This window comes from Onychomys torridus, chromosome 3, assembly GCF_903995425.1.
Source record: "Onychomys torridus chromosome 3, mOncTor1.1, whole genome shotgun sequence".
Taxonomy (NCBI): domain Eukaryota; kingdom Metazoa; phylum Chordata; class Mammalia; order Rodentia; family Cricetidae; genus Onychomys; species Onychomys torridus.
The window spans coordinates 142367076-142394273 of record NC_050445.1 but is presented as its reverse complement, the minus strand read 5'-3'; the positions used below and the strand labels follow the sequence as shown (position 1 = coordinate 142394273).

The following is a 27198-nucleotide window of genomic DNA, read 5'->3' as shown; positions in this document are numbered from 1 at the left end:
ATAAATAAAGAAAAATTAAAAAAAAAAAAAAAAAAAGAATAGCAGGACCTGACTCAACAGGGGAAGTATCCAAAAGCAACCAGTCATGAGAGTGAGGATCCCACCTAAACTAGAGTAAGACCACTTGGAAGAGGCAGTTTGGTGCTGGTGGGGGGGGCTACACTATACAGCCAATCCAGAATCCCAGTAAGCCTTCACTTTTCTAGGAACTCCAGCAGTGACAAAAAAGCTAGCATTGTGGGTCAAACACCTTGGTTTGAGTCTCACATCTACACTTTAGCTGTTACTCAATCTTGCTGAACGTTTTCCTCATCTGAAGAAACCAAGTTTACATAGTTGGGTTGATTTTATTAAATACGTGAAGTGTGCTTCGCAGTGGGTGTTTTTCACTGCTGCCTACAAAATACATAGCATAAAAAATTGTTTTTCATTATAATCCAAGATATATATGTAAATATAAACAACTGAAGCAAAACTTTCACGAAATAATACTATATACTACTAGGGTCTTTTTCTATTCATATTTTTAAATTTTTTGTGATGGCTGTCTTGCTGCGTGTGATCTGTGCATCACGTGGGTGTCTGAGAAGCCAGAAGAGGGCGTCTGACTTGCGATCCCCTGAAACTGGAATTACTGATGGCTGCGAGCGCCATGTCGGGGCTGAGAATCGATCTTGGGTCCCCTGCAAGGGCAGCAAGTGCTCTTAATTGCTGAGCTCTTTCTGGCCTCTTTTTAATGTGGGTTGCAATCCACTACGTTGTGTTGACAACTATTGGGTAATTTCGTAAAAGAACTGTTGGGAAATATAAAATTGTTAATTATGACAGCAATTAATAAGCCCTGCTGATGGCTTGACTGTGCGTCAAGCCCCAGGGCTCAGGTCGGCTCGTGCACGGAAGGCCCGCCTCCTCCCCTAAGTTAGACGGAGAAAGCCGGAACTGGAGGCTCAGGCGCTGACGTAGACTTCCGGCTTGGTGGCCTTAACGCGCGCGCGGCTGTCGCGAGGACTCGGGGGTCGTTTGGCGCGGTGGCCCGGCACCTCAGCTCTCCAGAGTGCCATGAGGTCGGTTAGCTACGTGCAGCGCGTGGCCCTGGACTTCAGCGGGAGCCTGTTCCCACACGCCATCTGCCTCGGAGACGTCGATAACGACACAGTGAGTGCATGCGCACTGCAAATGACTGCATTTGGGCGGGGCGAGGGGTGGGAAGTGGCATGTGGTGCGCGTGCGCACTGGAGCCAACATGGCGTTTGGAAGAGAAAATCTTGATTGATAGTTCCAGTCCTTGAACAACACTGCTCGCGGCTTAACTGGGCTAGAACCTCTGGAATAGTTCTTTTTTATTTTTCAGTTTTAAAATTTACGTGTAGAATGTTTTGCCTCCATGTACGTCTATGTGCCACGTGTGTGCAGTGCCCTGGAGACCAGAAGAGGAGCATTGAATGCCCTCGAAGTGGAGTTAGAGACAACTGTGAGCTGCCACGTGGGTGCTGGGAATTGAACCCTGTTCCTCTGGAAGAGCAGCCAGTGTCTTAACCGCTGAGTCATCTTTCCAGCCATTTTTTATTTTTATTATTATTAATCATTGTAGTGGATAGTTGGTCCTCTTGCCCAGTTCAGTGACTTAATCTTGTAAAGCAGTGGTCAGGTTTCCTATATTATTGCTTCCCCGAGTCCAAATACCCTTTCAAAATTCTTTACCCTTCAAAGCCCAATTTGTTGTTGTTGTTTTGTTTGTTTGTTTGTTTTTGTTTTTTGAGACAGGGTTTCTCTGTGTAGCTTTGTGCCTTTCCTGGAACTCACTTTGGTATTAAAGGCGTGCGCCACCACCGCCCGGCCCAATTTTTTTTTTAACCTGTAAATTTCACTTAATAATATCGCGCTACCAATGGCTTTGCCCCTCCCAACCACTGTGCCGCCAGGCTTGTGCGCTTGCTGCTCTTGCTCTTGGCTCTCGCACTGGAATCGACCGGTAGACTTCTCTGTTAACAGCCCATCCGCCGCAGATACCCACCCCACGGTCTTGATCAGTCCGGCTTCTACCCAGAACAGACTCAGGTGTCCGGCGACTTTGTAGTGCTACTCCGTTGTTGAGTTACAAAAGCAATTGCCACCAACTCTTTTCTTTCCTAGGCAGTTGTTCCTTTTTAGATTTAGCAGGTGAGACGCATCGTTTCACATCCTGGCATACAGTTAAAGATCTGGAACTGTTAGTGTTGTCAGTATTAGCAGCCGTCCCAGTCCCAGTGTTACGAGTTCAGGATTCACCAGACCACATAGGAAATATTTGAAGAGGAAGGAAATGGGTCTGTAGTGAACATGTTCAGATTTCATTTATTGATACCACTACCTAAAGAGTACGGCATAGCAACCACAGCCCTAGTGAAGGGAATGCTTTCGAGGAGTGCATTGCTGGATTACTTTGTAGTCCTAACATCATAGTGTGTGCTTATACAAATCTGAACGGTATTTATCTTGACATATGGAGCCCACCGTCGACCAAGCTATATGCCGCACGGGTCTGTATTCATATAGCCCTGGAGATGAATGAAGTATATGGTAGCAGCCTGAGGATGTAGCTACCAACACTTGCCTAACCATAAACAACGCCCTGAATTGAATTCTTTGATACCACAGAAATAAATAAAAGAGTAAGAATTAAGTTGGGCATGATGGCACACTCCTTTAATCCCCAAAATAATCAGAGGCAGGCTGATTTCTGAGTTCAAGACACAGCAAGTTCCAGGACAGCCAGAGAAACACTGTTTCCAAAAAAAAGTAAAATGTCTAAGGGGTTATGTCCAAACACTCCTCTATGGTTACCAAGTTCCTGTAACCACACCCCACAGATACAGAGGTTCAACTCCAATTTATGTGTCCTTATTTTTCTTACCTACACTGTGAGGGCCATTACTATAAATTCCATAAAGGTGGTTGTGAGCTGACATGTGGATGCTGGGAACCAAAAGTGGTTTTCTGCAGGAGTAGCTAGTGCTCTAAACCCCTAAGTCAATCTCTTCATCTCCCACAGTCAATAATTGTATTAACTTACTTACTTGCATGTGTGAGTGACAGAGTGAGCGCACACACATGCCGCAGTGCACATAGAGAAGTCAAAGGACAACTTGCAGGAGTTAGTTCTCACATCTACCATATGGATGCTGCCCAGGTACCAAACTCAGGTTTTTGATATAAAATTGTTAGGGAAGGCAAGTGTGAAAAACAAAATCTTGTACGATGGAGGTGCTAGTTCCAGTGTTATTTAAAAAAAAAAAAAAAAAGACAAAGCAAATGTGATTGTTCCACAGCCAACTGCAGAGCTTTGTGTGTTCTTAGGGGGAAGATGGAAGAAGTTGAAAGGTTAACTAGTTAGCAAATGATCAGCTCTAGTACATGACTGTAGGTAAACATTATTATAGTGGGGGTCTAGCCCAGTGGTAGGGCACTTGTCGAGAATGTGTGAGGCCCTGCATTCCTCCCCCACCACCATTCCAAAAATGAACAAAGAAAAAGAAAACATCACTGCTAAGCATGGTGGTACACATCTGTAATTTCAGCACTCAGAAGGGAGAGAGGAGGACATCATTGCAAGTCTGTGGCCACCCAGATCTGCATAACAGATTCCAGGCCATCCAGGACTACATAGTGAAATGCTGTCTCAAAACTACCAATAAAACATGGTTTGTGTGCTGGGCGGTGGTGGTATACACCTTTAATCCCAGCACTCAGGAGGCAGGGGCAGGTGGATCTCTGAGTTTGAGGACAGCCTGGTCTACAGAGTGAGTTCCAGGACAGCCAGGGCAACACAGAGAAACCCTGGGGGAGGGGGGGGAGGAGAGGACAAAAAAACACATGGTTTGTGGTCCCCAAACATTTGGAGCTTTGGGAGACAAAGGTTGTTATCAACCTGATAAACCCTTAACCTAAAGGTCTCTAAAGGTGATTTATTTCCTGCTGAGGTAGAGGGGAAGCCAGGAATCAAGCATGCTTTGGACCGCCCACAGAAGCCTGGTTGGACATGGCCCAGCAAGCCTTTGGGAGACTGAAGCAGATCGCAGAAAGATTACACCTTTCTCACTCAGCACTCCTGAACACAGTGGACCTTCCCTCTGGGGTCCTTTAGTGTCACTGTGTGACCTGGTGAGGCCAGAGCTAAGCTGTCAGAGCGCAGATCTGATGAGAAGCATTCAAGGGCTAGAAAGCAGGCAGCCACCCTGGAAATGTCCTCTCCCACATGTTGCCTCCAGCTGCCTGAGTCACATCTGCTTGCTCAGTGTACTTACGTGCTGTTTTGTGATTCCTTTTCTGTGTCTGTGGTTCTCAAAACAGAGGTCCTGCTCAACAAGGAGGCCTCCTGGAGACTGGGGGGAGGGCTGACTGAGCATTTTCTGCATTTCTGCTTTCTCTTTCTTTGATAAAGTCTCACAGTGTACCTACCCCAGGCTGGTCTGGAATTTGCAGTCCCCCCTCCTTCCTCAACCTCTGGTGCTGGGATTATAGGCATGCACACCATCGTGGGTTCCTCTCAGCACTTGATACATGAAAAATGTAAGCAAGGACAGCAGATAAAGACGACACTTACCACCAGGTCTGGTGACCTGAGTTTGATCTCTAGGCCCCACATGGTAGAAGGAGAGGGTTGACACAAGTTGTCCTGTACACCTGTACACACACCACATGGCACATATATGTATGTGCATGGACACACACACACACACACACACACACACACACACACACACAAGTAAATAAATGTCTGTAAGTTTAAAAATATTTGTTTTGGAAGCACAAAGACAATTTTATTAGAACTTTTTAAAAAAAAAAAAAAAGTGGCAGGGAAACTGTCAAACATCAGCAGCTGCCTGAGGAGGAGAAGGGAAAGGCCATGCCATTTTATCTGGAAACAAGGCCAGACACATGGCACACAAGACAGAAAGGCAAGGAAAAGTTGCACTTTTCTGAATAATCCAGAAAAGCAGGCAGACTTACAACCCTACGTGGATATGGCTCGCAAGTTTCTGCCTTAAAATTTTTTTTCTGCTGGAGCTGAGGACCAAACCCAGGGCCTTGCGCTTGCTAGGCAAGCACTCTACCACTGAGCTAAATCCCCAACCCTTAAAATTTCTAAGAAAAGTGTAATCAAGGTTGGAGAGGTGGCTTGGCTAAGAGTACTGGTTGCTCCTCCAGAGGCCCCAGTTTTAGTCCCAGCACTCAAGGGCTCACAGCTGTCTGTACCCAGTTCCAGGGCTCTGACACCCTCTTCTGACCTCTGAGAACACCAGGCGTGCATATGGTGCACAGACGTACATTGCAGGCGAAACACCCATATACATAAAAGAAAAATAAATCTTTTAGAGAGAGAGAAATCGGGTGTGGTGGGGTATACCTTCCATCTCTGTGAGTTCAAGGCCAGCCTGGTCTACAGAGTGAGTTCCAGGACAGCCAGGGCTGCGCAGGAAACGCTGTCTCAAAACCAAAGAGCGTGAGAGAAGGAGTGAAAATGGCATCAGAAGGTCAGGGTTAAACCAGCGGTTGCTCTCTGAACCCTTACTCGAAGAATCCACTCTCCATGGTGCCTGCAGGCTGTAATCGAGACCTCAGCTGGGGGGCTGTAATAAAGCAGAATATATGCTTCTATAACCTGATACTCCCTGTTTTGTTTTTCTCTTTGTATAACTTTGCACAAAACTCCCATAACTATTAAAAATACAAATTTAAAAGTCAATAATTACGTCAACCCCAGTTTGTCTCAAATTTCTTCTGGGTTGTTTTTGGTTTTTGTGGGAGGGAGTCCCTCAAATAGCTGGCTCTAACAGATCCATGGCACACCACATGAAGCTCCATTACCGTTGTTGGTCAAGACGGGGTTTCTCTGTGTAGCTTTGCGCCTTTCCTGGAACTCACTTTGGAGACCAGGCTGGCCTTGAACTCACAGAGATCCGCCTGCCTCTGCCTTCTGAGTGCTGGGATTAAAGGCATGTGCCACCACTGCCTGGCCTGCTGTTGATCTCTTAAGAATCTAATTTTAACTTTCTCTTTGGGAGAGACATTCATTGTCTTCTTCCCAAGAGAAGACGGGAAACTGTAGAAGCTGGGGTTGGAGCCACGTGGTAATCATGAGGAACTCCCCAAATGGATTAGCAGTGGTGGGGGAGAGGCTCCGGGAAAGGGCCCTCCCTCTCTCGGAGCCAGGATGCTGGCACCAGCAATGCTTTCGGGCCCCGATCCCTCAAACAGATCTATCCCTCTGTGTTCCCATACACATGAATCATTGAAACTGAGGGGTCTTGTGAGAAGAGATGGGGCCCTGGGAACTGGCTTTGTATTTTTGACCTCTGACAGAGTAGGAGGTCTGAAGTAATATTCTTCCAAAGTTCACTATTGGACTGTTTTCAAAACATATCCTATTTGTAATGGACAAGTGAGAGTAGCCGAGGCCAGGCATTTGGACAGAGAGCTGTGCCCATAGCCGACCTACCTGAATCACTGCTCTTGTGTAGAGCCTTTCCTTTGTGCATACACGGAAGTGAGTTCTGGGAAACTATGGCTGCCTTGGTCCCAAAAGGTTTGTTTGTTGTCGAGTTCCTTTTGCTTAACCTGTGCCAGGCAACTGCTCTGCTCCTGAGCCACCCCAGCACCCAGGCAACCAGTCTCAGAAGATTTGTTTCCCTGAAACATGTTCTTGCTGTGTGACCCAGGTTGCCTTGAACTTGGTATCAGTCTCTTGGCTTCAGTCTCCTGAGTGCTGGGATCACAGGCAGATTTGCCATACCTCTCAATGCCTTCTTGTTTAAAGGCAGCGTCCAAGCTGGCCTTAAATTTGCTATGTAACTAGAGAATGACCTCAAACTTAGACACCGTGTCTTCACCTCCCGTGCTGAGATGACAGGTGTGTGCCACGATGCCTGTTTTCTCGTTTTTTGAGACACTATGTGGCCCTAAATGTCCTGAAACAGTCTATAGACCAGACTGGTCTTGAACTCACAGTGATCCTCCTGCCTCTGCCTCTGCCTCTGCCTCTGAAGTACAGGGAAGGATCAAAGGGCATGCCACCACACCCAGCAACAATGCCCCAGGCATTTTAGGCAAAGCACATTATCAACGCAGCTACCCCTACAGCCCATCCGAGTTTTTTCATAATGTCATGGTTTTTCCAAAAGCAAACTAAGCTGGTAAGGGGTTACTGAGGTTTCATAGAGTCCCTTCCTAACATTGTTCTCCCTCCATTTGCAGTTAAATGAACTGGTGGTGGGAGACACCAGTGGAAAACTGTCTGTGTATAAGGATGATGACAGCCGGCCATGGCTCACCTGCTCCTGCCAGGGAATGGTCAGTATTCATCTCTGCGGGGCTTGGGAAGAGCTGGGATGCCTTTGTGTTGGGTTGCCAAGGAGTCCCACAAGGAATTCCCTGGAAACTCAGCTGCATTACCGCTTCAGGGTTTGTTTGACCATGGGAGGTGGGGAGTTAAGCCCAGGAATTGTTCTCATCTGTCCCCCTGTCAAGTCTCCCACAAGACTTTGCCTTAGTTTGCTTTCTGTTGCTGTGATAAAGGTCATATATAGCTGAATCTCTTTCATATTCTTAAGGCCTGCAGCACAAAAATAACTTGGGGAGGAAGGAGCTTATTTCAGCTTACAGTTTATAGTCTGTCTTAAAGTCGGAAGTAAGGGCAGGATCTCAAGACAGGAACCTGTAAGCAAGAACTCAGAGAACATGGAGCTGCTTACCCACCTGCTTTCTTATACAACCCAGAACCACCTGCTCAGGGCTGGGCCTGCCACATCAGCCATTCATCAAGAAATTGCCTACAAGCAATCTAATGGAGGCATGTTCTCAGTTGAGCTTTCTCTTCCCATATAACTGTAGCTTGTGTCAATTTGACAGGAAAAAAGGACAATTAATTTGTCCATTATGTTGTAGAATGAACTTGTGCTTTATGGAGGCTGCCTAAGATTGTGTGATAGTATGCAGTGCAGTCATGCATTAGTTAACAGCAAGGACATGGTCTGAGAAATGCATCATTAGGTTCTTTGATCACTGGGTGACCACCGCAGCATTTACATTAGCTAAGACAGCCACTGTGTTACCTTAGTTCTATGAGCTGGTGTCTTGCTGTGTAGCTCAGGCAGGCTTCAGACTTTCAGTCTTCCTGCCTCAGCCTCTTAATTGATACCCAACTATGTAATGGGATCTTACAGCTGCACCATAATATATGTGATGTGCTGTTGACTAAGATGTCCTTATACAGTATATGACTCTATAATAAAAAATGGGGATGATAATTGGAATAATCTAGAAGTATGATAACCAGGCTATTTTCCTGTTTAGTGGGGGTTTTTGAGGGGGTGGGAGGCCTTATAAGACGAGGTTTTGCTATATAGTCCTAGCTAGTCTGGAATTCATGACAGTTCTTCTGCCTCAGCCTCCTGAGTGCTGGAAGAGTATAGGTGTGCACCACACAGCCAGATTTTTTCCCTTTTTTCCTAAGTCTGAATTTTTATCTATTTGGGTCTTCATATTGCTATATGAAGAAACCGAACTATATAACTCAATGTGTTTATTAATAAAGGCTGTTCCAATAGGTCACATGACACAAGCTTTTGGTGAGTAGGAAGAAACGGTCTCTTGGTGTCGCTGCCATCAGTCTCCCCTTCTTTCTTGCAGTTGACTTGTGTTGGTGTTGGAGATGTGTGTAATAAAGGAAAGGTAAGGACTCGGCGTCTCGGGCTAGGATGGAACTCCAGTCCTCGTCTCCATTGTGACTCCCTGGGAATGTCAGCTCTGGCCCTTGAGATCTGCTCATTGGCCTCCCTCCCCAACATGTGCACCTCTCCTGTACCTCTCTCTCTTCCAGAACCTGGTGGTGGCAGTCAGTGCAGAGGGCTGGCTTCACTTATTTGACCTGACATCCACCAAGGCTCTGGATGCTTCCGGGCACCATGAAACTCTTGGAGAGGAGCAGCGTCCTGTCTTCAAGCAGCACATCCCGGCCAACACCAAGGTCATGCTGATCAGCGACATCGGTGAGCATGAGCAGCTAAAGAGTAGGGAGGGACCTAGGGTTGATGCTGAGGGACTAGGCTGAGGGAGAGAGATGGTCCATTTTGTACATTTGTTTTGTGTTTACTTTTTCTCTTTTTATTTTGTTTTACTTTATTTTTATTTGTTGTATTTTGATGCCTAGTTACTGAGCTCCTGCTATGAGCTAGGAACTGTTCTATGCTCTAGAATTACAAAAGTAAATAAAGCAAACAAAAATATCATACCATCTTAGATCTTACTAGGAAGAGACAGAATAAATTTTATAAAAAAATTAAATAATGAGGCTGGGAAATTGGCTCAGGATTAGAACACTTATCCAGCATCTACCAGGCCTGAGTTCAATCCCAGCCCAAAATCAGTTAATCCATACTATATTAGAAGGTAGTAAGTGCTATGAATAAAATAAACAGAGGGCTGAAGATACCAAGGTAGAGACAGCAATTTTAGAGATTTATTTGTATTTAATTATATGTAGGTTTGTGTGGGGGTGTATGCACATAAGTGAAGGTCAAATCTCCTGTAGTTGGAGTTACAGGAAGTTGCAAACTACTTGACATGGGTATTCTGAACCTAACTAGGGTCCTCTGGAGGAGCAGCAAGTACTCTCGACTGCTGAGAGGCCCAAATGGAGTTGTCAGGGATTTTTTTTTTTTCATTTATTTTATTTTATTTATTTATTTTTTGTTTTGTTTTGTTTTGTTTTTCGAGACAGGGTTTCTCTGTGTAGCCCTGGCTGTCCTGGAACTCACTCTGTAGACCAGGCTGGCCTTGAACTCATAGATCCGCCTGCCTCTGCCTCCTGAGTGCTGGGATTAAAGGCGTGCGTCACCACCGCCTGGTGTCAGGGACATTCTTGCTGGAAGGTGTCATTTGGTAAAGAGCTGAAAGTGGCAGGAGAGTGAGCTGTAGAGACATGGGGCTACTGACTGACAGCAGCTGTCTAGGTAGTAGGTGTGGGGTGGGTCAAGGTGCTATGCCGTGGATATAGGAAGCAGAGAGCAGAGATAATGGGCCCTGTGTAGCATCTGAGTGAGAAACTGCATGGGCACAAGGCCAAGCAGGGATGGGCGATAACCACAGATGTGGTAAATGGCCCAGGAGACTGACGTGAGGCTGCACTCAACTGAAAGCGCTGGGAATGTCCGCTATGGAAAGCTGGCCATGGCCCAGGCAGACCAGTTCAGGTTTGCTACAGATCCACTGTTTCTGTGCCTGCAGATGCAGATGGGTGTTACGAGTTGGTGGTCGGATATACAGACCGTGTGGTGCGGGCCTTCCGCTGGGAAGAGATGGCTGAGGGGCCTGAGCACCTGACAGGGCAGCTGGTGTCCCTCAAGAAGTGGATGCTGGAGGGTCAGGTGAGAAGCAGAGCTTGGGGACCTAAAAGCCCCAGTGAACAGAAAAGGCCTCCCAGAAGTGGCTTGTAGAAAGTGGAGCCCATCTAGAAGGGAAGAAAGGAAAATGTCCTTGCTGAGAGAGATCCGGGTCATTTCCAGGGAAGGTCCCAGTGGAGTTCGAGTAACAGGTAGAGGGTGCAAAGAATGGTGGCTGAGAATTCAGTATGTGAAGGTGTGTGGTGTGAGCCAGGTCTGGGGCCAGAGAGGCCCACAGCAGAAAGCAATGGTCTGTGGAGGGGATGGTGCCAGACATGACTCATGAACCTCAGAACTCCTCCTGTCCCCATCAAACTGGAGGGTGATTCTCAGAAGCCCTGCCCTTGTCTCCCCTGGTTCTGGGGACACTGGTGACAGAGTCTCCCTTCCTTCCTGATCTGGCCCCCATTAAGACTCTGTTCCCTGGTGCAGGTAGACAGTCTCTCTGTGACCCCGGGGCCTCTGGGTGTGCCTGAGCTGGTTGTGTCGCAGCCAGGGTGTGCTTATGCAGTTCTACTGTGTACCTGGAACAAGGACACTGGCTCCCCTCCTGCCTCTGAGGAGGCCACAGGAGACAGTAGGTAAGGGGGTGGGGTGGTGGGTGCATCCAAGTAGGGACAGGGTGACATGGTGGTGAGGCAGGTCTGCAGGTGCCAGGGCTCCATCTAAGCTGCAGCCCAAGTACTTGACCCCATTAGAGAAGACTGTCTAGACTGGGAGCCCTGGGCTTTGTTAACCGCACAGCATCTGAGCACCGTGCACCTGTCTCTGTGGAGATTGCACCATTGGATTCTGGTCTCAGGACTCCCGCCTGGCAGCCCCCTCACCTTCCTTCCATTTGCTGCATGAGTCAGAAAGGGTCAGAGGTGGGCTTCCGAAACCAAAGCCCCTGCAGTGATGGTGGATGTAAAGGTGCTAGAGAAGTCAGCTCCCATTGACCCAGTCTCTTCTACCCACAGGGAAACCCCAGCTGCTCGGGACATAGTACTGCACCAGACATCTGGCCGGATCCACAACAAGAACGTCTCCACTCACCTAATTGGCAACATCAAACAAGGTAAGGGAGGAAGGAGCTGAAGAACAAGGCAGTTCTGGGAGAAAGGAGCCCCAGGGCCCTGCCCCCATCCTTCTCCATCGCCCCACAGGTCATAACCCTGCAACTGGTAACTCCGGCCTCTTTGCCTTGTGTACCCTAGATGGTGAGTAATCCTGGGCTGGATGAGGTGGGTGTCTGCCTAAGGGGGGTCTGCTCAAAGGCCCAGCGCGTGCGCGCGCGCGCGCGCACACACACACACACAAACTCTCTTCCTGCAGGGACGCTAAAGCTGATGCAAGAAGCAGATAAGCTGTTGTGGTCTGTACAGGTGGATCACCAGCTCTTTGCCCTGGAGAAGCTGGATGTCACAGTGAGTGGACTTTTTCCCTTTTTGAGATTCATTTATTTATTTACTTTTATGTGTATAGATGTTTTGCCTGTATATATGTGTGTGTTTGTGCCACATGTGTGCCTGGTACCCACAGAGGCCAGAAAAGAGCATCAGATCCCCTAGAACTGCAATTACAGACGGTTGTTAACCACTTTGTAGATGGGAATCAAACCCAGGTGCTCCAGAAAGGAACCAGTGTTCTAATTGCTGAGCCATCATGCCAGCCCCACAAGAAGGCATTTAAATGCAGCTGTTCTCACATCCTAGTCAACATAGTAAGCCTTTATCTTAGACCTGAAACGAGTGTGCCCCTCTATTTACACTCAAGTATGACCTTATAGTGCAGACTTTAATACTTCTCTATGAAGCTACCAGAAAATCATTCTCATGCCTTTCAGCCAAAATAATAGCCCTAAAGAAAGCAGGCTATAGGTCTAGAAGTGGGCTATTAGTCATGAATATAGCTGTATCTTGTGGGCTTTTCTTCTTGCCCATGAGTCTGTTTGTTATCACGGTAGCCCTCAATTGACAGATGGGCCTGCTTTGGTCACACTACCATGGTATGTGCTGGATGGCTTTGACTAGTAGAACAGACCCCTGTCTGTGACCTTGGGCAAGTGGCTTTTTATCCCTCTCAGAAGAAATTTCCCAGTATAAAACAGAATAATGTCTGCATCATAGTGTTGCTTTGAACGTTAGCAAAGTGGATTACTGAGTGCCCTATGGCACTTGGCACATAGAAGAGATACCCCAGTTTACAGCTTGCCACCCAGGGTCCCCGCCCCACCGTCACATCTTCCTTTCTGACACAGGATCTTGCTATGTGCTGTGGAGCCCAGGCTGGCCTCTGGCACTACATCTGACTAGGGATTAGCCCCTGACCCTTCTGGCACCGTCTTTGACCTTTTTCAGGGCAATGGGCTTGAGGAGGTGGTGGCGTGTGCCTGGGATGGGCAGACATATATCATCGATCACAACCGCACCGTGGTCCGCTTCCAAGTGGATGAAAATATCCGTGCCTTCTGTGCAGGTGGGACAGCGCCCTCTAAGCTCAGCTACTCAAGCTTAGTAAATGTGCTGGCAAGTGACTGACTGTTCCCATTCAGTGTAGCCCGATAGACATCTTCACACACAAATGGCTTCCTTTGCTTTCATTGGTGGGTGATGGGTATCCCACAGCCATCTTGACAGGTTGTTTTTCAATTTGGAAGGAAAATTTATTTGTTTTTATGTGTCTGAGTGTTTGCCTGAGTGTATGTCTATGTACCATGCCTATGCAGTGCCCACCGAAGCCAGAAGAGGGCATCATATCCCTAGGGCTGGCTTTACAGACAGTTGGATGTTAGGAATTGAACCTGGTCTTCTGTAAAAATGGGATGACTGTGGGAGGGTGTTTCCAGCTGAGCATGCCAGGCTGAAGAAAATACTTCAGAGTAATGGCTGTAATCCTGAACTGGGGGCTTTGGAAAGCTGTAGTAGCTATTTGGGTGACAGAGATATATCTGGCTACTAAAATGGCAATGGGCTGACAGTATAGCTTAGTGGTAGAGCCTTGGCTGGCATGTACAAAGCTGTGGGCTCAGTCTCCCAGACCCCAAAATAAATGGGAAAACACCCCAGATACTTGAAAGATTGCAGTGTGCTTTGGAAGAAAGAAACAGGCCAGGAAAAGCCTTTTTCTCTGGCTACTTTGTTAACCTGCCCCTTGCATTAGCTAGCTGTCTCTCTTACTCCAGACTATCACTGAGATGAGAAGACCTACAAATACATCTTTTGGGGTGCTGTATCTTTTCCATATGTAGAATGCACTATATGTTTTACCATTTTATGTATTATACTGAGTTCTTCACAGAGAAGAAGTAGGAAAAGGCTTTTGTTGATTGATATTTGTGGAGGGTTAATATTGCTGCCTCTGATGTCTTCTTGTCCTTGGCCTCCTCCCAACACCAGGACTAAGTCTTGACCTTTGTCTTCTTGCCCCCATCTCCCAGGCCAGTATGCCTGCAAAGACGGCCGCAACAGCCCCTGCTTGGTATATGTCACTTTCAATCAGAAGATCTACGTGTACTGGGATGTGCAGCTGGAGCGGATGGAGTCCACTAATCTGTTGAAGCTGCTGGAGGCTGAGCCTGAGTACCACAGCCTACTGCAGGAGCTGGGTGTGGGTGAGTGTCAACAAAGTCAAGAGCCCTGTACCTGGAGGCCCAGCAGCCTCTCACCAGTCTCTTCTTGGCCTTCAGATCCTGATGACCTCTCTGCAGTCTGTACCCTGCTTCACCAGACTCTCTACCACCCGGACCAGCCACCACAGTGTACCCCCTCAAGCTTCCAGGACCCCACCTAGCTGGGCTTGGCCAGTTAGCTGGTGAAGGATCGATCCTTCTGAGCCCCTACCCTACCCCAAAGTGATCCATGATCTTGGCAGGATGGGGAGTGTATATTACAGTGGAGTGGGACGTGACTCTCAGCATGGAAGGATGGTGGCACCCCGAGAGCCTTTGATGAGTGCCCCGTGGTCACCACCTGGGTCCCAGGATCCCAGTCTTGTAAATCACCCGGGCCCTGTGCTTCCCTCCTCCTGTCCTCACTGTCAGTGCAGAAAACAGACTCGTTGGTGAGAAAAGGCAGCAAACCTTTCCCATGGTGCCAGCACCTGAAAGGACACCAGCTGCAGGCCTGAGGGACTAGGGGAGCAGTGGAAGTGAGCCCCCCTCCTGCTCCCGCTGAGTGCCGACTTTCCCAGCTTAGCTCCAGGCAGCTGACAGCAGCAATTATTACAGGAATGGCAGAGTGTTTGTTTAAGGGCATCTTTCGGGACATGTTCCGTCTCATCTTCCTGTGTTCTTCCAGTTGTTGAAGCAACTAGGTCAGGGCTTTCTCATTTTGTCATTATCTCTCTCTGTCTCTCTCTCTGGTTTTGGTGGTGATGGTGGTTGGTTGGTGTGTGTGTGTGTGTGTGTGTGTGTGTGTGTGTGTGTGTGTGTGTGTTCAGAAGTGGAGCCCAGGGCCTTGCACACACTAGCCAAGCACTCTACTATTCAGCTGCACCTCGGCCCTGCCATATTCTAAAGGTTTGGTTTGGTTGGTTGTTTTGTTTTTGTTTTTTTTGCGACAGGGTTTCTTGGTGAAACAGTCCTAGCTATCCTGGAACTCTGTAGAGCAGGCTGGCCTTGAACTCACAGAGATCTGCCTGCCTCTGCCTCCTGAGTCTGGGATTAAAAGTATGTGCCACCACTGTCGGGCTGTTCTAAAGTATTGTGCTGCTTGAGACCTTCCCCAGTACTCTACTGTCTATAAAAAAAGTAGACACCTGCAGCTTGTCCTCTGTGATATGTGCCAATGTAATCCCGGTACTTGGGAGGAAGATCATAACTTCAAGGCCAGCCAAGGCTCCATAGCAAGTTTGAGACCATCGTGAGTCACATTTGGAGATTTTATCTTAAAAATCCAAACAGAAAAGACATTAACAATTTGAAACAAGTTTATGATCTCGACTGTAATTAGAATTATATAATTGAGCCCGGCATGGTGGCACACACCTTTAGTCCCAGCACTTGGATGATAGAGGCAGGTGGATATCTTTGAATTCGAGGCAGCCTGATCTACACAGCAAGTTTCAGACCAACCATAGTAAGACCCTACCTTAAAAAAAACATAGTTTAAGCCATTTATGTTTTATCTGCTCATTATTGTGTGTGCTATGAGTAAGTATTTTTTCAGTTACAGTTAAGAATCCTTTGATGGATTGTGGCTAGGGCTTGTGTGTTATATGTGCGTACCCAGCACACATGGGTGATGGCATATGGAGGTCAAAAGAATCCAGTCTCCTGCATTCTTTCCCTCCACTTTATTCCCTTGAGACAGGGTCTCTCACTGAACCTGAGGCTTGCTGCTTCATATAGCTGGCTGATGTAAGTAAGACAAGTGATCTCCTGTGGGTACTTCACAGTGCCAGGTTTATAAGCATCTGAGCAGCATTTTTTTACATATATATATATATATATATAATTTATTTTTATTTTATGTTCACTGGTGTTTTATCTGTATGTATGTCAGGGTAAGGGTGTCAGATCTTGGAACTGGAGTCACAGACAGGTGTGAGCTGCCATGTGGGTGCTGGAATTGAACCTTTTACATGGGTGCTGGGCTTGAATTTGAGGTCTCATGCTTGCGTGACAAGTGCTCTTTTCTTCCCCACTAAGCGATCTCCCCAATCCTCGGGGCTTTTGAACTAAATGAAATGAAGTAAAATAAAATGGAGAATGTTAGAGTCCCTTGCTCACAATGGAGGTAAATACTGATTTGTTGCGGTTGCCTGTGTCTTTATGCAGCACATACAGTGTAAAATGTCCTTCACAAGCCTGTATTCCAGCTTGGGAGAGGGACTCCATTCACACTTTCCCTGTGGGTCTGAGGGCAGAGGTGCTGTGGGCTCCTAGAGGTAAGAGGAAGAGAGCAGAGAAGAACATGGCTTAGAGAACCAGTGTTTATTCAAATGCAGAAGCAGGCTGAGGGCCTGCCCTGGGCCAGGTCTGCCATTACAGCAGCAGTAGGGGGCAGACTGGGGAAGGAGCATAGGTCTCGAAGCAAGGTGATGAAGGAGTCAGGAGAGACCAGGTACCATGGCACTTACACTAAGCTGGCCTGCTCTTGAAAGAAAAGAAGGTGAGGCTGTGTCCTGGTTCCTCTTTGGTCTACCCTAGGCTTAGTATTTAGTTCCCATGTAAGGGGCCCGGTTCCCTAGTTTGGGTTAGGCATACCATTCTCTCTTCCTCTAACCATGATTTGAGAGTCGCCAGCCCAGCCAGAAAGACGCTCAGACATCTGCAGCCCAGAAAGAACAGTGACTGAAAGCGCTCAGCTCCGGGACTGGACCTTCCTAGACTTCCAAGTCCTACTTACTTGTCACTCCTACCCAACTCTACGCAGATGGGTGCAGGTGCCAGGAGGGGCTGGCACGCAAGCTGGGTTCTGGTTGTGACAGATGAGCCCTAGAGGTGGGAGATGTGGTGGTAAGGGCAGTGGAGGAGTGCTTGGGTTTACCAGACAGGTGGCGGCGGCAGGTGACCTCGACCCCCCAGCCAGGACAAAGTCCATTTTCCGTAGGTCCTTTTCTGTAACTGACTTCGCTGTGCTCTTGGGAAGGGATAAGAGAGAAGGGAAGCCAGGACCTTGGAGTCACAGTCTCAGTGGGAACTCCTGGGGCAGAGGGCAGCTATGGAGAAGATACAGGGGTGGCAACTGCGAGGGCGGGGGGGGGGGGGGGGGGGGGTGGTCTCCAGACGCCCTGCTCAGCAGTGTCCCACTGCACACCACTCTTCCCCTAAGGCTCAGGGTCGCCCCAGGGACTGGCTGAGACAGTGCTCACTGGCCAGGCTCTTGGTACAGAGGCAGGAAGGGCAGCTCCGAGAAGGGGGCTTTCAGCCGTAGCACTCCACGGTCCAGATCAATGCAGCACTGCCATGGGGACCCCGGAGGATGTGTGGTCACCTCCCTGCCAGCTCACACCTGCACCCCTTCTGCCTCCCCTTGCCCCCATGCCCCTGCCCCTGCAGAGAGGGAACCCATTCTCTGGACGTTCCTTTGGGGACTAAGCAAGTCCCAGGTCTCACACTTCTCCATCTTCCTCGACAGCCTACTTTGGCCTCCACCCTGAGCCATCCATCTCTCCTCGCATTTTGAGCCAGGCCCAAGCATGGGGGCCTTACCTTAAGGGAAAGCAGAGTCTGCAGTCCCAGGCAAAATTCAGGGCTGTCCACATCTGCAGGAACCATTGGAAAATGGGGTTGCATCTCTGACTGACGACCTCCTCTGAGCACTCACCCCTTTCCTTCCCAGTCCACCCCGGGGTTGAGAACAGCAGAGTGGCTAATAATCTGAGTGTCTTGGGACCGTGTGCTCACATGTTGAAAACCTCCACCCTTGTCCCGTGCAGAAGAGTTAAGAGGCTGGAGGACTTACCCACCACCTGGGCCGAGCATGCCACAGTCTCCTGCCCCAGCTCTAGCTCCAGCTGTTCCACCTGACCTGGTGGCCCAGGTGCCAGGTCCCCACCTGGGGCTTTGGGGACCCTCTTCCCTAACCTGTGATTAGAAAGCAAGGGTTATAGCCACCACAGTCCCCGATCCTAGCCCCTTACAGTTAAAAAGCAAATACTGATCTATGCTCTCTTCCAGTCCCTGACCTAGGCAAGACTCTACCCTTTCCTGCCAGAACTGCCTGACCAACCTCCCCCACTTAAAAACAATATATACTGAGATACAGTTTGTATGCCATCAGGTTCATTTTTGGTTGTTGGTTTTGTTTGGGTTGATAGGGGAAAGCTGTGTTTTGAAACAGTCTTGTGGAGCTCAGGCTGTCTCAGACATCTTGTGTAGCCAAGGATGGCCTTGGGTTCCTAGTTTTCTTTTACCCTCAGATGTTAGGTTTATAGGCTTGAGCTACCAGGCCCAGCAAAATTCACTCCATAAAAGTGTGTAGTTCAGAGCGAGGCATAGTAACACACCCTTAGTCCCAGCACTTGGGAGGCAGAATTCTAGGCCAGCCTGGTCTACATAGTGAAACCTTGTCTCAAAAATCAACAAAAAGTGTACAGTTCAGTGGTGTTTAGTAGTATGTCAGAGTGCAACCATCTTCACTAGATACTTTGAAGATATTTCATCACCCCAAAAGAAACGCCACGCCAAACCCAAGTGTGGTCTGTAGTCTCAACACAAACCACACACAGGAGGCTGAGGCAGAGGTTGTTGAATTTGAGGCCAGTCTAGGTTCAGTAAAATAAACAAAAAAGGAGAGGAAGGAAACCCCACTCCTGTCCCCCGGTTTAGGCCACACTCTTACCCCAGGCGCCTGAGGCATGCAGCAGATATCTGATTATGCTGGGTCCCTGTGTCCACAGCCACTCGAAGCATCTGGTCCTGGCACTGAAAACAAAGAGTGATGGGTTGATGAGTCCCCCAGGAGGGGACTGGGCCCTTTGATCATTCCCTTTGAGAGTTGGGTGCAGGAAATGAACAAGTTCTCAGAAGTGAAACTGACTCTCCCAAAAGGGAATCAAGCCAGGTGGTGGCGGCAGCACACGCCTTTGATCCCAGCCCTCAGGACACAGAGGCAGGTGGATCTCTCTGACTTCGAGGCCAGCCTGGTCTACAGAGCGAGAGATCCACGACAGGCACCAAAGCTACACAAGAGAAACCTTGTCTCAAAAAAGAAAGAAAAGTTGTATTCCATGTGGTGAGTCACTAAGTTGAGAAAGATCTGGGCCAGAATGGCCATCTTGTTTAGAGAATCATGGGAGGTTGGGGGCCTCCTCATCAAAGAGCTGCAGGTCATGAGGAGGCTAAGAAGACAAAGCTCGTGTGCACATACTCAGATTTGGGTGACCAAGAATGGAGGCAGGAAGAGAAGTTCACTGCCTTGGGATACTGACAGGCATAAGGGTGAACACGTGGATACATACATATGGAGATAAGTTTTCTTGTTTCAAACATTTATTGAGCATCTGCTGTGTAAGATGTGTTACTAGCAGATACTTTAGTGAATGCTGTCCCTCAGCAGTGTAAAAGAGATGAAATATGACTCCACATTGTAAGACCTATAGAAGGATCGTGTGGTGAGTGTCTCAGAACATAGAGAGGACGGGGCTGTTTCCTGGACAGAGAAAAGCTTTCAAGGAGGAGGCAGCATCTGAGGTGAGCCTTAAAAAATAAGAATGTGCACAAGGGTTGGTTGGAGATCAGGAAATAAGACTTCTGGGCAGAGAGGCAGTGGACATTTATTGGGATGTGCCACTAGCAAGAGGGTGCTCCAGAGATGAGGAGCCTTGGGGCTACAGAGATGGCTCAGTAGCTAAGCGTGTTTGCCACTCTTAGAGGACCTGAGTTCAGCTCACCACTGCCGGCAACTCCAGCTCCAGGGGATCCAACAGCCCCTCTGGCCACCGCGCACACACACATGACGTCCCAAATACACACAAATTTTTTAAAGTAATAAAGTTTTTCTCACCTTGGAACATGAGCCTTTTGTACTCGCGCACACTTTCCCAGTGTGTGCAGCACAGTGAAGGATACTCACACTTAAATATACTTTGATAAACGCATGGGAGCGTAGTGCTGCTGACGGATGGCATTACACCGAGAAGACACCCAAGACAGACAGGAGAGCGGATGTGGGGACAGAAAAGGAGAGAAATGACTTCTCTCCACCTTTTGACAGCGGAGGCAGAAAGGAGAGCTGGGGAAGTGAGCAGGCTCAGCAGGCAAGTGGAAGAGCCCTGGGAGACCTCTTACCTTGCAGTTGACAAGAAGAGCCGGAACCTGTGTCCCACTGGTCCTGCTGCTGTCATGGCCTTGGATCAGTGTCTGCACCAGGGGAGACTCCCCCTGAAGCCGCCTCTGGTTTCCCTCCACCAGGCGTCTTTGGATCACGCTGTGTGGCTGCTGGCTCCATCACAGAACAGTGAAAGCAGATCTAAGATCCAGGTTACTTGCTTCCCCACCTTATGCCTTGCAAACCACAGGATGCTTGCCCCAGCTCTACCCCAGATCAGAGGAGCAGTAAGAAAGTAGCTGAGGGATGGCTCAGCAGGTAAGAGCACTGGCTACTTTTCTAAAGGACCTGGATTCAATCCTTAGCACCTACACAGAGGCTCATAACTAATTTCAGTATGGTACAAGCCTTGCATTGGTAGAAGAACAGGTGTGTCATCCTAGCAATTGGGAAGCAGAGGAAAGAAAATCAGGAGTTCAAGGTCATCCTCAGTTGTGTGCTAAGTACAAGGCCAGCAGGGCTTGAGTGGCTCAAAGGGAAGATACTTTTCTAAAGATATAAACAGAGTGTCCAGGGTGGAATAATGAGCCATCATTCTTGACCTCTCATCTGCTGCCACCCCCATTCATCCAATCACTGCTTGTATTCTGACAGCTCAGCTTCCTTCCTTTGTAGGGACACCTGATGTGCCCAGACTCCCACAATTCTGTTGGAACCCTGGACACCTTTGTTCACTCACAGAAAAGCCTGCCTCCAAGACTTGTCTTTCTACACTGACTTAGCTAAAGCCCTACTACTCGAAGTGTGGTCCACAAGTCAACATGTATAAAATTTTAAGATGCACACACATATATATGTATATATGTATGTGTATGTATATATATACATATATGTGTGTGTATATATATATATATATATATATAGAGAGAGAGAGAGAGAGATGGAGATGGATGGATAGATAGAAAGATAGCTGGGCAGTGGTGGCACACACCTTTAATCCGAGCACTCAGGAAGCAGAGGCAGGTGGATCTCTGAGTTTGAGGCCAGCCTGGGCTACAGAGTGAGTTCCAGGAAAGGCACCAAGCTACACAGAGAAACCCTGTCTTGAAAGAAAAAAAAAAAAAAAAGGAAAGAAAGATAGATGACAGAGATGTAGCTATAGATAGATATAATTTCATGTGCATGAGTGTTTAGCCTATATGAATGTCTGTGCACCATATGCATACCTGTGCCTGTGAAGTTACCTGAAGACCCCCTGGAACTGGAGTTACAGATGATTGTGAACTGCCATGTGGGTGCTGGGAATCGAACCTGTGCCCTCTGGAAGAGTGCTCTTAACTCAGCCATCTCTCCTGCCCCAAACCAACAGCTTTACTGACATTCTTTTTGTTTTGTTGTTTCATTTGGTTTGCTTTTTTTTCCTATTAAGAAATTTTTTGTTCATTTTACATACCAATCACAGATCCCCCTTTCTTCCCTCCTCCCCCGCCCCTTAATGATATTCTAAAGCCTGTCCAAATGCAGAGCCTCAGACCTCCTGAATCAAGGATTTTGTTCGTTTTCTGGTGCATAGATTTAAACCCAGGAGCTTATACATGCCTGGCAAATGCTCTACCACTCAGCTGCTCCCCGGCCCTGAGTCTTCGTTTTGGTTTTTGTTGTTGTTGTTTTGGTTTGGTTTTGTTTGGTTTGGTTTTTGTTGTTGTTTGTTTGTTTGTTTTCAAGACAGGGTTTCTCTGTGTAGGTTTTGGTGCCTGTCCTGGATCTCACTCTGTAGACCAAGCTGGCCTCGAACTCACAGTAATACACCTGCCTCTGCCTCCCCAAGATCTAGGATTGACATATGCCATCAAACCCAGCCTCTAATCTTGTTTCAATAAGACTCCTGCACATTCAGGTTTGAGAAATGCTTAAGTAAAAGGTAAAAATAACTGTACAAACTAGATGTGGTGGTGTGTACCTAGACATTTCCAATGTTCAGAAGGCTGAGGCAGAAGAATAGCCATGAGTTCAAGCTCACTGTAGGCTTTGTTTGTTTGTTTGTTTGTTTTTTAAAGGAAGTAACTGGTGTGGTGGTACACACCTTTGATCTCAGCATTCAGGAGGCAGAAAGAAGTGAATCCCTGAGTTCAAGGTCAGAGTCTACAGAGTAAGATCCTGCCTTGAAAAAAATTTTTTACGCGTTATTCTTCTGTATAAAATATGTCACACATGCACATATGCACACACTGTTACAGAGACAGCCTGTTTTCATTTTTGTTGTTTTTCTTCTTTTTAGTTTGTTCGCTTGCTTGCTTGCTTTGGTGTTTGTGAGACAGGGTCTCTCTATGTAGCTAGCCTTGACTGTCTGGGAATTTGATATGTGGGCCAGGCTGGCTTTGAACTCACAGAGATCTACTTTATTTTTCCTCCCAAGTGTTGGGATTAAAGGTATGAACCAGTATACCCAGTTCTGTATTTTCTAACCTGATCCCTAGATGACCCGGCTGCTGTCTGCTGCATAATCCACACACACTGCTCTCCTGCTCTGGTGACACTACTCCTCTTGCCTGGCCAGCCTGTTTCACCCCAAGCTCCACCCCTGCTCTCCTCTGCTGGAAACCCCTCCTCCCATTCTCCCCAGGCCAGTCTGAATGCATAGTTCTCACACTCTATTGAGTAACGGCCTTGCTTCTAACTCTGACTGCAGGCCTGGCCTCTGGGTTGTTCTGTCCTCACTCTTCCTTCTTCATAGCTCCTTTGGTCATGTTCTCACAGATGTTATCTTTGGATTTCACCCCCACCACAGCCTAGAAAGGCCTTCAAGTCAGATCTGTCTTGCTCATCTTTCTGTCCCAGGGCCGAGGTCAGCATATAAGCGCCTCCTTGGCGTGGAGATTTGGGGTGGCTCAGTCATAGAAAACTTGCCTAGCATGCACAAGGACCCATACCCAGTACTACAAATAAAGAAAAAGGAAAAAGACACAAAATAAAGTGGTTGGTTTTAGTCTCAAATGGTAGCTCACTCCTATAATCACAGCACCCAGGAGGTAGAGGCAAGATCACCACAAAGATGAGGTCATCCTGGTCTACTTAGTTCATGCCAGCCTGGACTACGTAGTGAGACCTATCTCAGAAATAAAATACAACCCTGTTGTTTATAAAGTCAGAAGAAACTGTTGTAAGCCAGTCTAGGCTACATAGCAAATTCAGGCCAGCAGGACTACATAGTGAGACTCTGAACAAATTAAAATCAAGGTTCTGGAGAATGGCTACAGGCTCCCAGGCTCCACACACTCCTCCACCTGACCCTGGGAGCCTGGGATTGTTTCTCCACCCGTGGCCTCATGAGACCCTGGCAACAAGTTGCTAGCTCTGGGAAAGTGCAGCCAGCTCAGGGCCCAAGCAGTTCCCATGCCCTTCTCTCCGCTGTGACTCCATCCTCCTCACTGTTGGCAAGTGCGTTCCAGAGCTATCCCAAGCAGGGAGATAGGGCTCGCAGACTGTTGCTCCTTCATTCCCAAAGTTACAGGAGCTGCATACTATAGATCTGTGGAGGTGGTAAGGCAAAGGGGAAGGGTAGAAGCCCTGACATCAAAAGGTTCGGCCAGCTCCTCTGAGGTGTCAGTGTCCACAGGGCAACTTCTGGGCACCACAGCTGTAGGATTATATGGAGAAGCACAAAGCCCAAACCCCTGGACACCAAAGAACCTGCTTTCCTGCCCCCTCCCTGTTCCTCAGCTGTCTCCTGTGTTCTGTGGGGCTGCTGGGATGGGGTTAGGAGATTCCTAGAGGGAAAACGCAGGCGAAGAGTAGGACAGAAAGGAAAGGACAGGTCAGTCAAAGCAACAGAGGGTGTGTTTGCCCCCCGGGGAGAAGTGGCGCCCACAGAACCGTGTTCATGCCAACACAACAGCCAAATGGAATCATAGCTAGAAGATTCCCTGGTGTTCCTATTAGCCGGGCACTGCCCCCATGCTAAGGATGGAGAAGCCCAAGTAACACTCTCCTTACCAGCCTGGTTCTTACCACTTTATCCCCTTCTAACAGATGAGTAAATCGAGGCAGAGTCATAACTTTCTGAATTGCAGCCAGAATTTGGTCCCAAACAAGATAGCTCCAAAGCTCATGTTCTTAACCATTCTATCTCTGGGGGCAAAACAGTATGCAGCTGACCCTGAGCCCCTCGACTCCTTATAGTAACCCGGGAGCCCGTTCTCTCTGGGGCCAGAATTGCTGCAGTGGTTTGGAAGGAAAGGACAGAAGGACACAGACATAGAGACTGGTAGTCCAGGTCAGAGCCATGTGAACCATGATTGCCAAGAAGACCCTCAATACTTTGATGCTGGCAAAGGGCAAAAAAAGGGGGGGGGGCAGGTCTAAGGAATGAGGCTAATTCATGGGCAGCTTTGAAGGACTCTAAAAGGAGGGAGTCATAACCCTAAGCTGACAAATCCTCCAGGCTTTGCTGGCCTCATATGCCCATTCCACAGGATTCCCAGATCCTCTAGGCTTCTACTGAACAGCATAACTCTCTATTGTCCCCAGGATGAGCTTTGGGCTCTAAGGGAGGAAAACTGAGTTATGAGCCTGGGACCCTCAGTGCCACCAGGCCAAGAAACATCCCCAATGGAGGATCTGGGGAATGTTGGGGTCTGCAAGTTGACTGGACCATCTCTCTCATCTGAACAGGAGAGAGGAATCTGAAGGCTGAGGCTCTACCCCTTCTACCACCTTCCCCATGCCCCAGACACAGGATATAGATGGAGAAGAGAGAAAGGGCCAGGGGCCTCACCAGGTCCTTGGAGGTGCCGAGCCTCTTGAGGCTGTCCAGAGGCAGCAGGTCAGCCGAGTCCTTGTGCAAGAACTGGGTGGCCTGTTTGAGCCGGCGCTGCTGGCTCAGGTGGGCTCGGTCCCGAAGCAAGGCTTCCTGGCCTCTCCTGGAGTCTCCCTCTTCTCTCCTGGCTTCCTGCCCGGTGCTCATGGTCCTCTGGGGTAAGCAGACAAGGGTGTCTGGGAGTCCTCTCTACCTCCTCTTTGCTCCCAGCTCCCCCTGCAGCTTCTGCCTTTCTCTTTCTCTGGACTGCAGCTCTCCTTCTGACAGGAGGGTCTCAGCGGGAAGAAAAGAAGAAATAAATAAATAATAGGCAGGAGCAGCCGCGTCAGACACCAATTTCCAGCAATTGCAGTAGAGGGAGCGAGGTTCCGGCTGGAAAAACCCAGCCCTAGAAGAGAGGGAGGGCTGGCAGGGCCTGCAGCTGGTAGGCTGCAAAGCATCCAGCTCTGGGGTCCTGTTCAGAGTGGGCGGTGGATAGCGAGTGCCTGTGTTGTAAACTGTCAGGAGGCTGTGCCAAGTCATCGGAGAGAACGTGATGCCATTGTGTGTGGGGGTGTTCTGTATGCATGGGGAGGCAGGCGAGCATGTCCCTGTCCCTTCTGTATTTGTGGAGTTGGCTCTGCCGACCCCCTCCCAGTCTCTGGACAGTCAGCCACCCAGCTCTTTCTTCCTCTGCTGCCAGGGTTTGAGGTGATGGCCAGAGAGGGACAATATGAAAAGTGTCCTCCCCACCTCTCTCTCTCTTCTCTCTCTCTCTCTCTCTCTCTCTCTCTCTCTCTCTCTCTCTGCCATCAGAGACCTTCCTTGCTTAGCCTCTCCCTGTCAGACGGTCCCAACATTGCTCTCAAGTGGCAAGGAGACCAGGAATGTTCTAGTAAGCCAAACCTCTGAGATCTTCCTTGTTAGAGGCTGAAACCCGAGTCATACAATGATGAAGAAAGCTAGGGAATAGTCTGGGCCTAATATGTCTCCTCCACTGGGTTAGTCTGAGTCTTTGCCAGTGACTCACCTTCGCCTCCTCCATGCCTTCTGATATGATGTATAGTTACAGAATCCAGTCCAGACCTGGGGATACAGTCCTAGAACCCCAACTCCTTGGGAAAGTGAGATGGGGGGATCACAAGGTCTGCCTGGACTACAAAGTGAGTTCAAGCATAGGCTTTCAGTCTAGTGATATCTCAAAAATAAAAAGAAGGGCCTGGAGAGATGGCTCAGGGCTTAAAAGTGCTTACTGCCCTGATTTCAGGTGACTCACAGATACATGTGACTCCAGCACCTACATGGCGTACACTCACACAGATACACAAATAAATAGAAATAAAAACAAAATAGCGAAATGAACTCAAATGAAAATCATAGTATAAAGGAGTCAGGGTGGGACTGGAGAGAGAGCTCATTGGCTAAGAGCTCAGACCATGCACACTGCTCCTACAGTATGGTCCCAGCAGCCCGCCCAGTCAGAGAGCTCAAAACCACCTGCAGCTCCAATTCCAAAAGATCTGACACCCTCTCTGGACTCCAAAGCACCTGTACTCACATTTCCACACATGCAGACAAACACGTTTACATGTAATTAAAATGTTTTTAGATAAATCTTTTTTATTGTTGTTTTTGTTGTTGTTGTTGTTTTGTTTTGTTTTGTTTTGAGACAGGGTTTCTCCATATAGTTTTGGTGCCTGTCCTGGATCTCTCTCTGTAGCCCAGGCTGGCCTCGATCAAACTCAGAGATCCACCTGCCTCTGCCTCCTGAGTGCTGGGATTAAAGGCGTGTGCCACCGCTCCCCAGCTAGATAAATATTTTTTTTCTTTTTTTAAGTAAAAAGAGGGCTGGAGATGGTGGAAGGTTTTCCTGCCACGTACAGGCCCTGTTCAGTCCATACTGTTATACAGCAGCAACACAAAAACAGTTAGAAAATCTGCACCTAAATATGGCAGGTAGGTTGTTCTAAGTACTGAGGAAAATAAAGAGCTTAAGAAAATACTCACAGCCGGGTGGTGGTGGTGCACACCTTTAATCCCAGCACTCAGGAGGCAAAGGCAAGCGGATCTCTGTGAGTTTGAGGCCAGCCTGGTTTTCAGAACTAGTTGGCTAGGACTACATATAAAAACCCTCTCTCAAAAAACCAAAAAAGAGGAAAAGGAAGGAAGGAAGAAAGGAAGGAAGGAAGGAAAGAAAGAAGGAAAGAAGGAAAGAAGGAAGGAAGGAAGAAAATAGTCACAGAGGTGGGAGAGATGCTAATTTCAGTTTGCTCTTTCCTCTGACTCTGAC

The 27198-nt window shown here is 48.2% G+C and overlaps 2 protein-coding genes across 4 annotated transcripts; one reads left to right on the top strand and one right to left on the bottom strand.

The window, feature by feature from the left end:
- The first annotated feature begins 964 nt into the window (after positions 1-964).
- Itfg2 (integrin alpha FG-GAP repeat containing 2) lies at positions 965-14786 on the top strand. The gene is made up of 12 exons (XM_036180873.1): positions 965-1155; positions 7234-7329; positions 8668-8709; positions 8858-9026; positions 10264-10403; positions 10851-10999; positions 11378-11475; positions 11564-11617; positions 11733-11824; positions 12758-12875; positions 13837-14010; positions 14086-14786. The coding sequence occupies exons 1-12, from the start codon at positions 1060-1062 to the stop codon at positions 14187-14189; spliced, it is 1332 nt and encodes a 443-aa protein (XP_036036766.1). The 5' UTR covers positions 965-1059; the 3' UTR covers positions 14190-14786.
- Positions 5533-25620, bottom strand: Nrip2 (nuclear receptor interacting protein 2). 3 transcript variants are annotated; one of them, XM_036180875.1, is made up of 6 exons: positions 24888-25608; positions 20134-20283; positions 18686-18768; positions 17807-17928; positions 17554-17606; positions 16850-17302 (listed from the first exon to the last, which is right to left on the bottom strand). In XM_036180875.1, the coding sequence occupies exons 1-6, from the start codon at positions 25074-25076 to the stop codon at positions 17210-17212; spliced, it is 690 nt and encodes a 229-aa protein (XP_036036768.1). In that variant the 5' UTR covers positions 25077-25608; the 3' UTR covers positions 16850-17209. The 3 variants fall into 3 exon arrangements, with proteins under 3 accessions (XP_036036769.1, XP_036036768.1, XP_036036767.1); XM_036180876.1 differs by lacking the exons at positions 16850-17302; positions 17554-17606 and adding an exon at positions 5533-5609 and having other exon boundaries at positions 24888-25165; XM_036180874.1 differs by lacking the exon at positions 16850-17302 and having other exon boundaries at positions 17310-17606; positions 24888-25620.
- Positions 25621-27198: the final 1578 nt, after the last annotated feature.

Excerpts from the sequence above, each read along its gene's own strand:
- Itfg2 (XM_036180873.1), top strand. The coding sequence starts at position 1,060 with ATGAGGTCGGTTAGCTACGTGCAGCGCGTGGCCCTGGACTTCAGCGGG. Across the intron at positions 8,710-8,857 it reads ATGTGTGTAATAAAGGAAAG|AACCTGGTGGTGGCAGTCAG; the intron begins GTAAGGACTCGG and ends TCTCTCTTCCAG. Across the intron at positions 9,027-10,263 it reads CATGCTGATCAGCGACATCG|ATGCAGATGGGTGTTACGAG; the intron begins GTGAGCATGAGC and ends CTGTGCCTGCAG.
- Nrip2 (XM_036180874.1), bottom strand. The coding sequence starts at position 25,076 with ATGAGCACCGGGCAGGAAGCCAGGAGAGAAGAGGGAGACTCCAGGAGA. Across the intron at positions 20,284-24,887 it reads TCGGCACCTCCAAGGACCTG|CAGCCACACAGCGTGATCCA; the intron begins GTGAGGCCCCTG and ends TGATGGAGCCAG. Across the intron at positions 18,769-20,133 it reads CTCTTCTTGTCAACTGCAAG|TGCCAGGACCAGATGCTTCG; the intron begins GTAAGAGGTCTC and ends CTTTGTTTTCAG.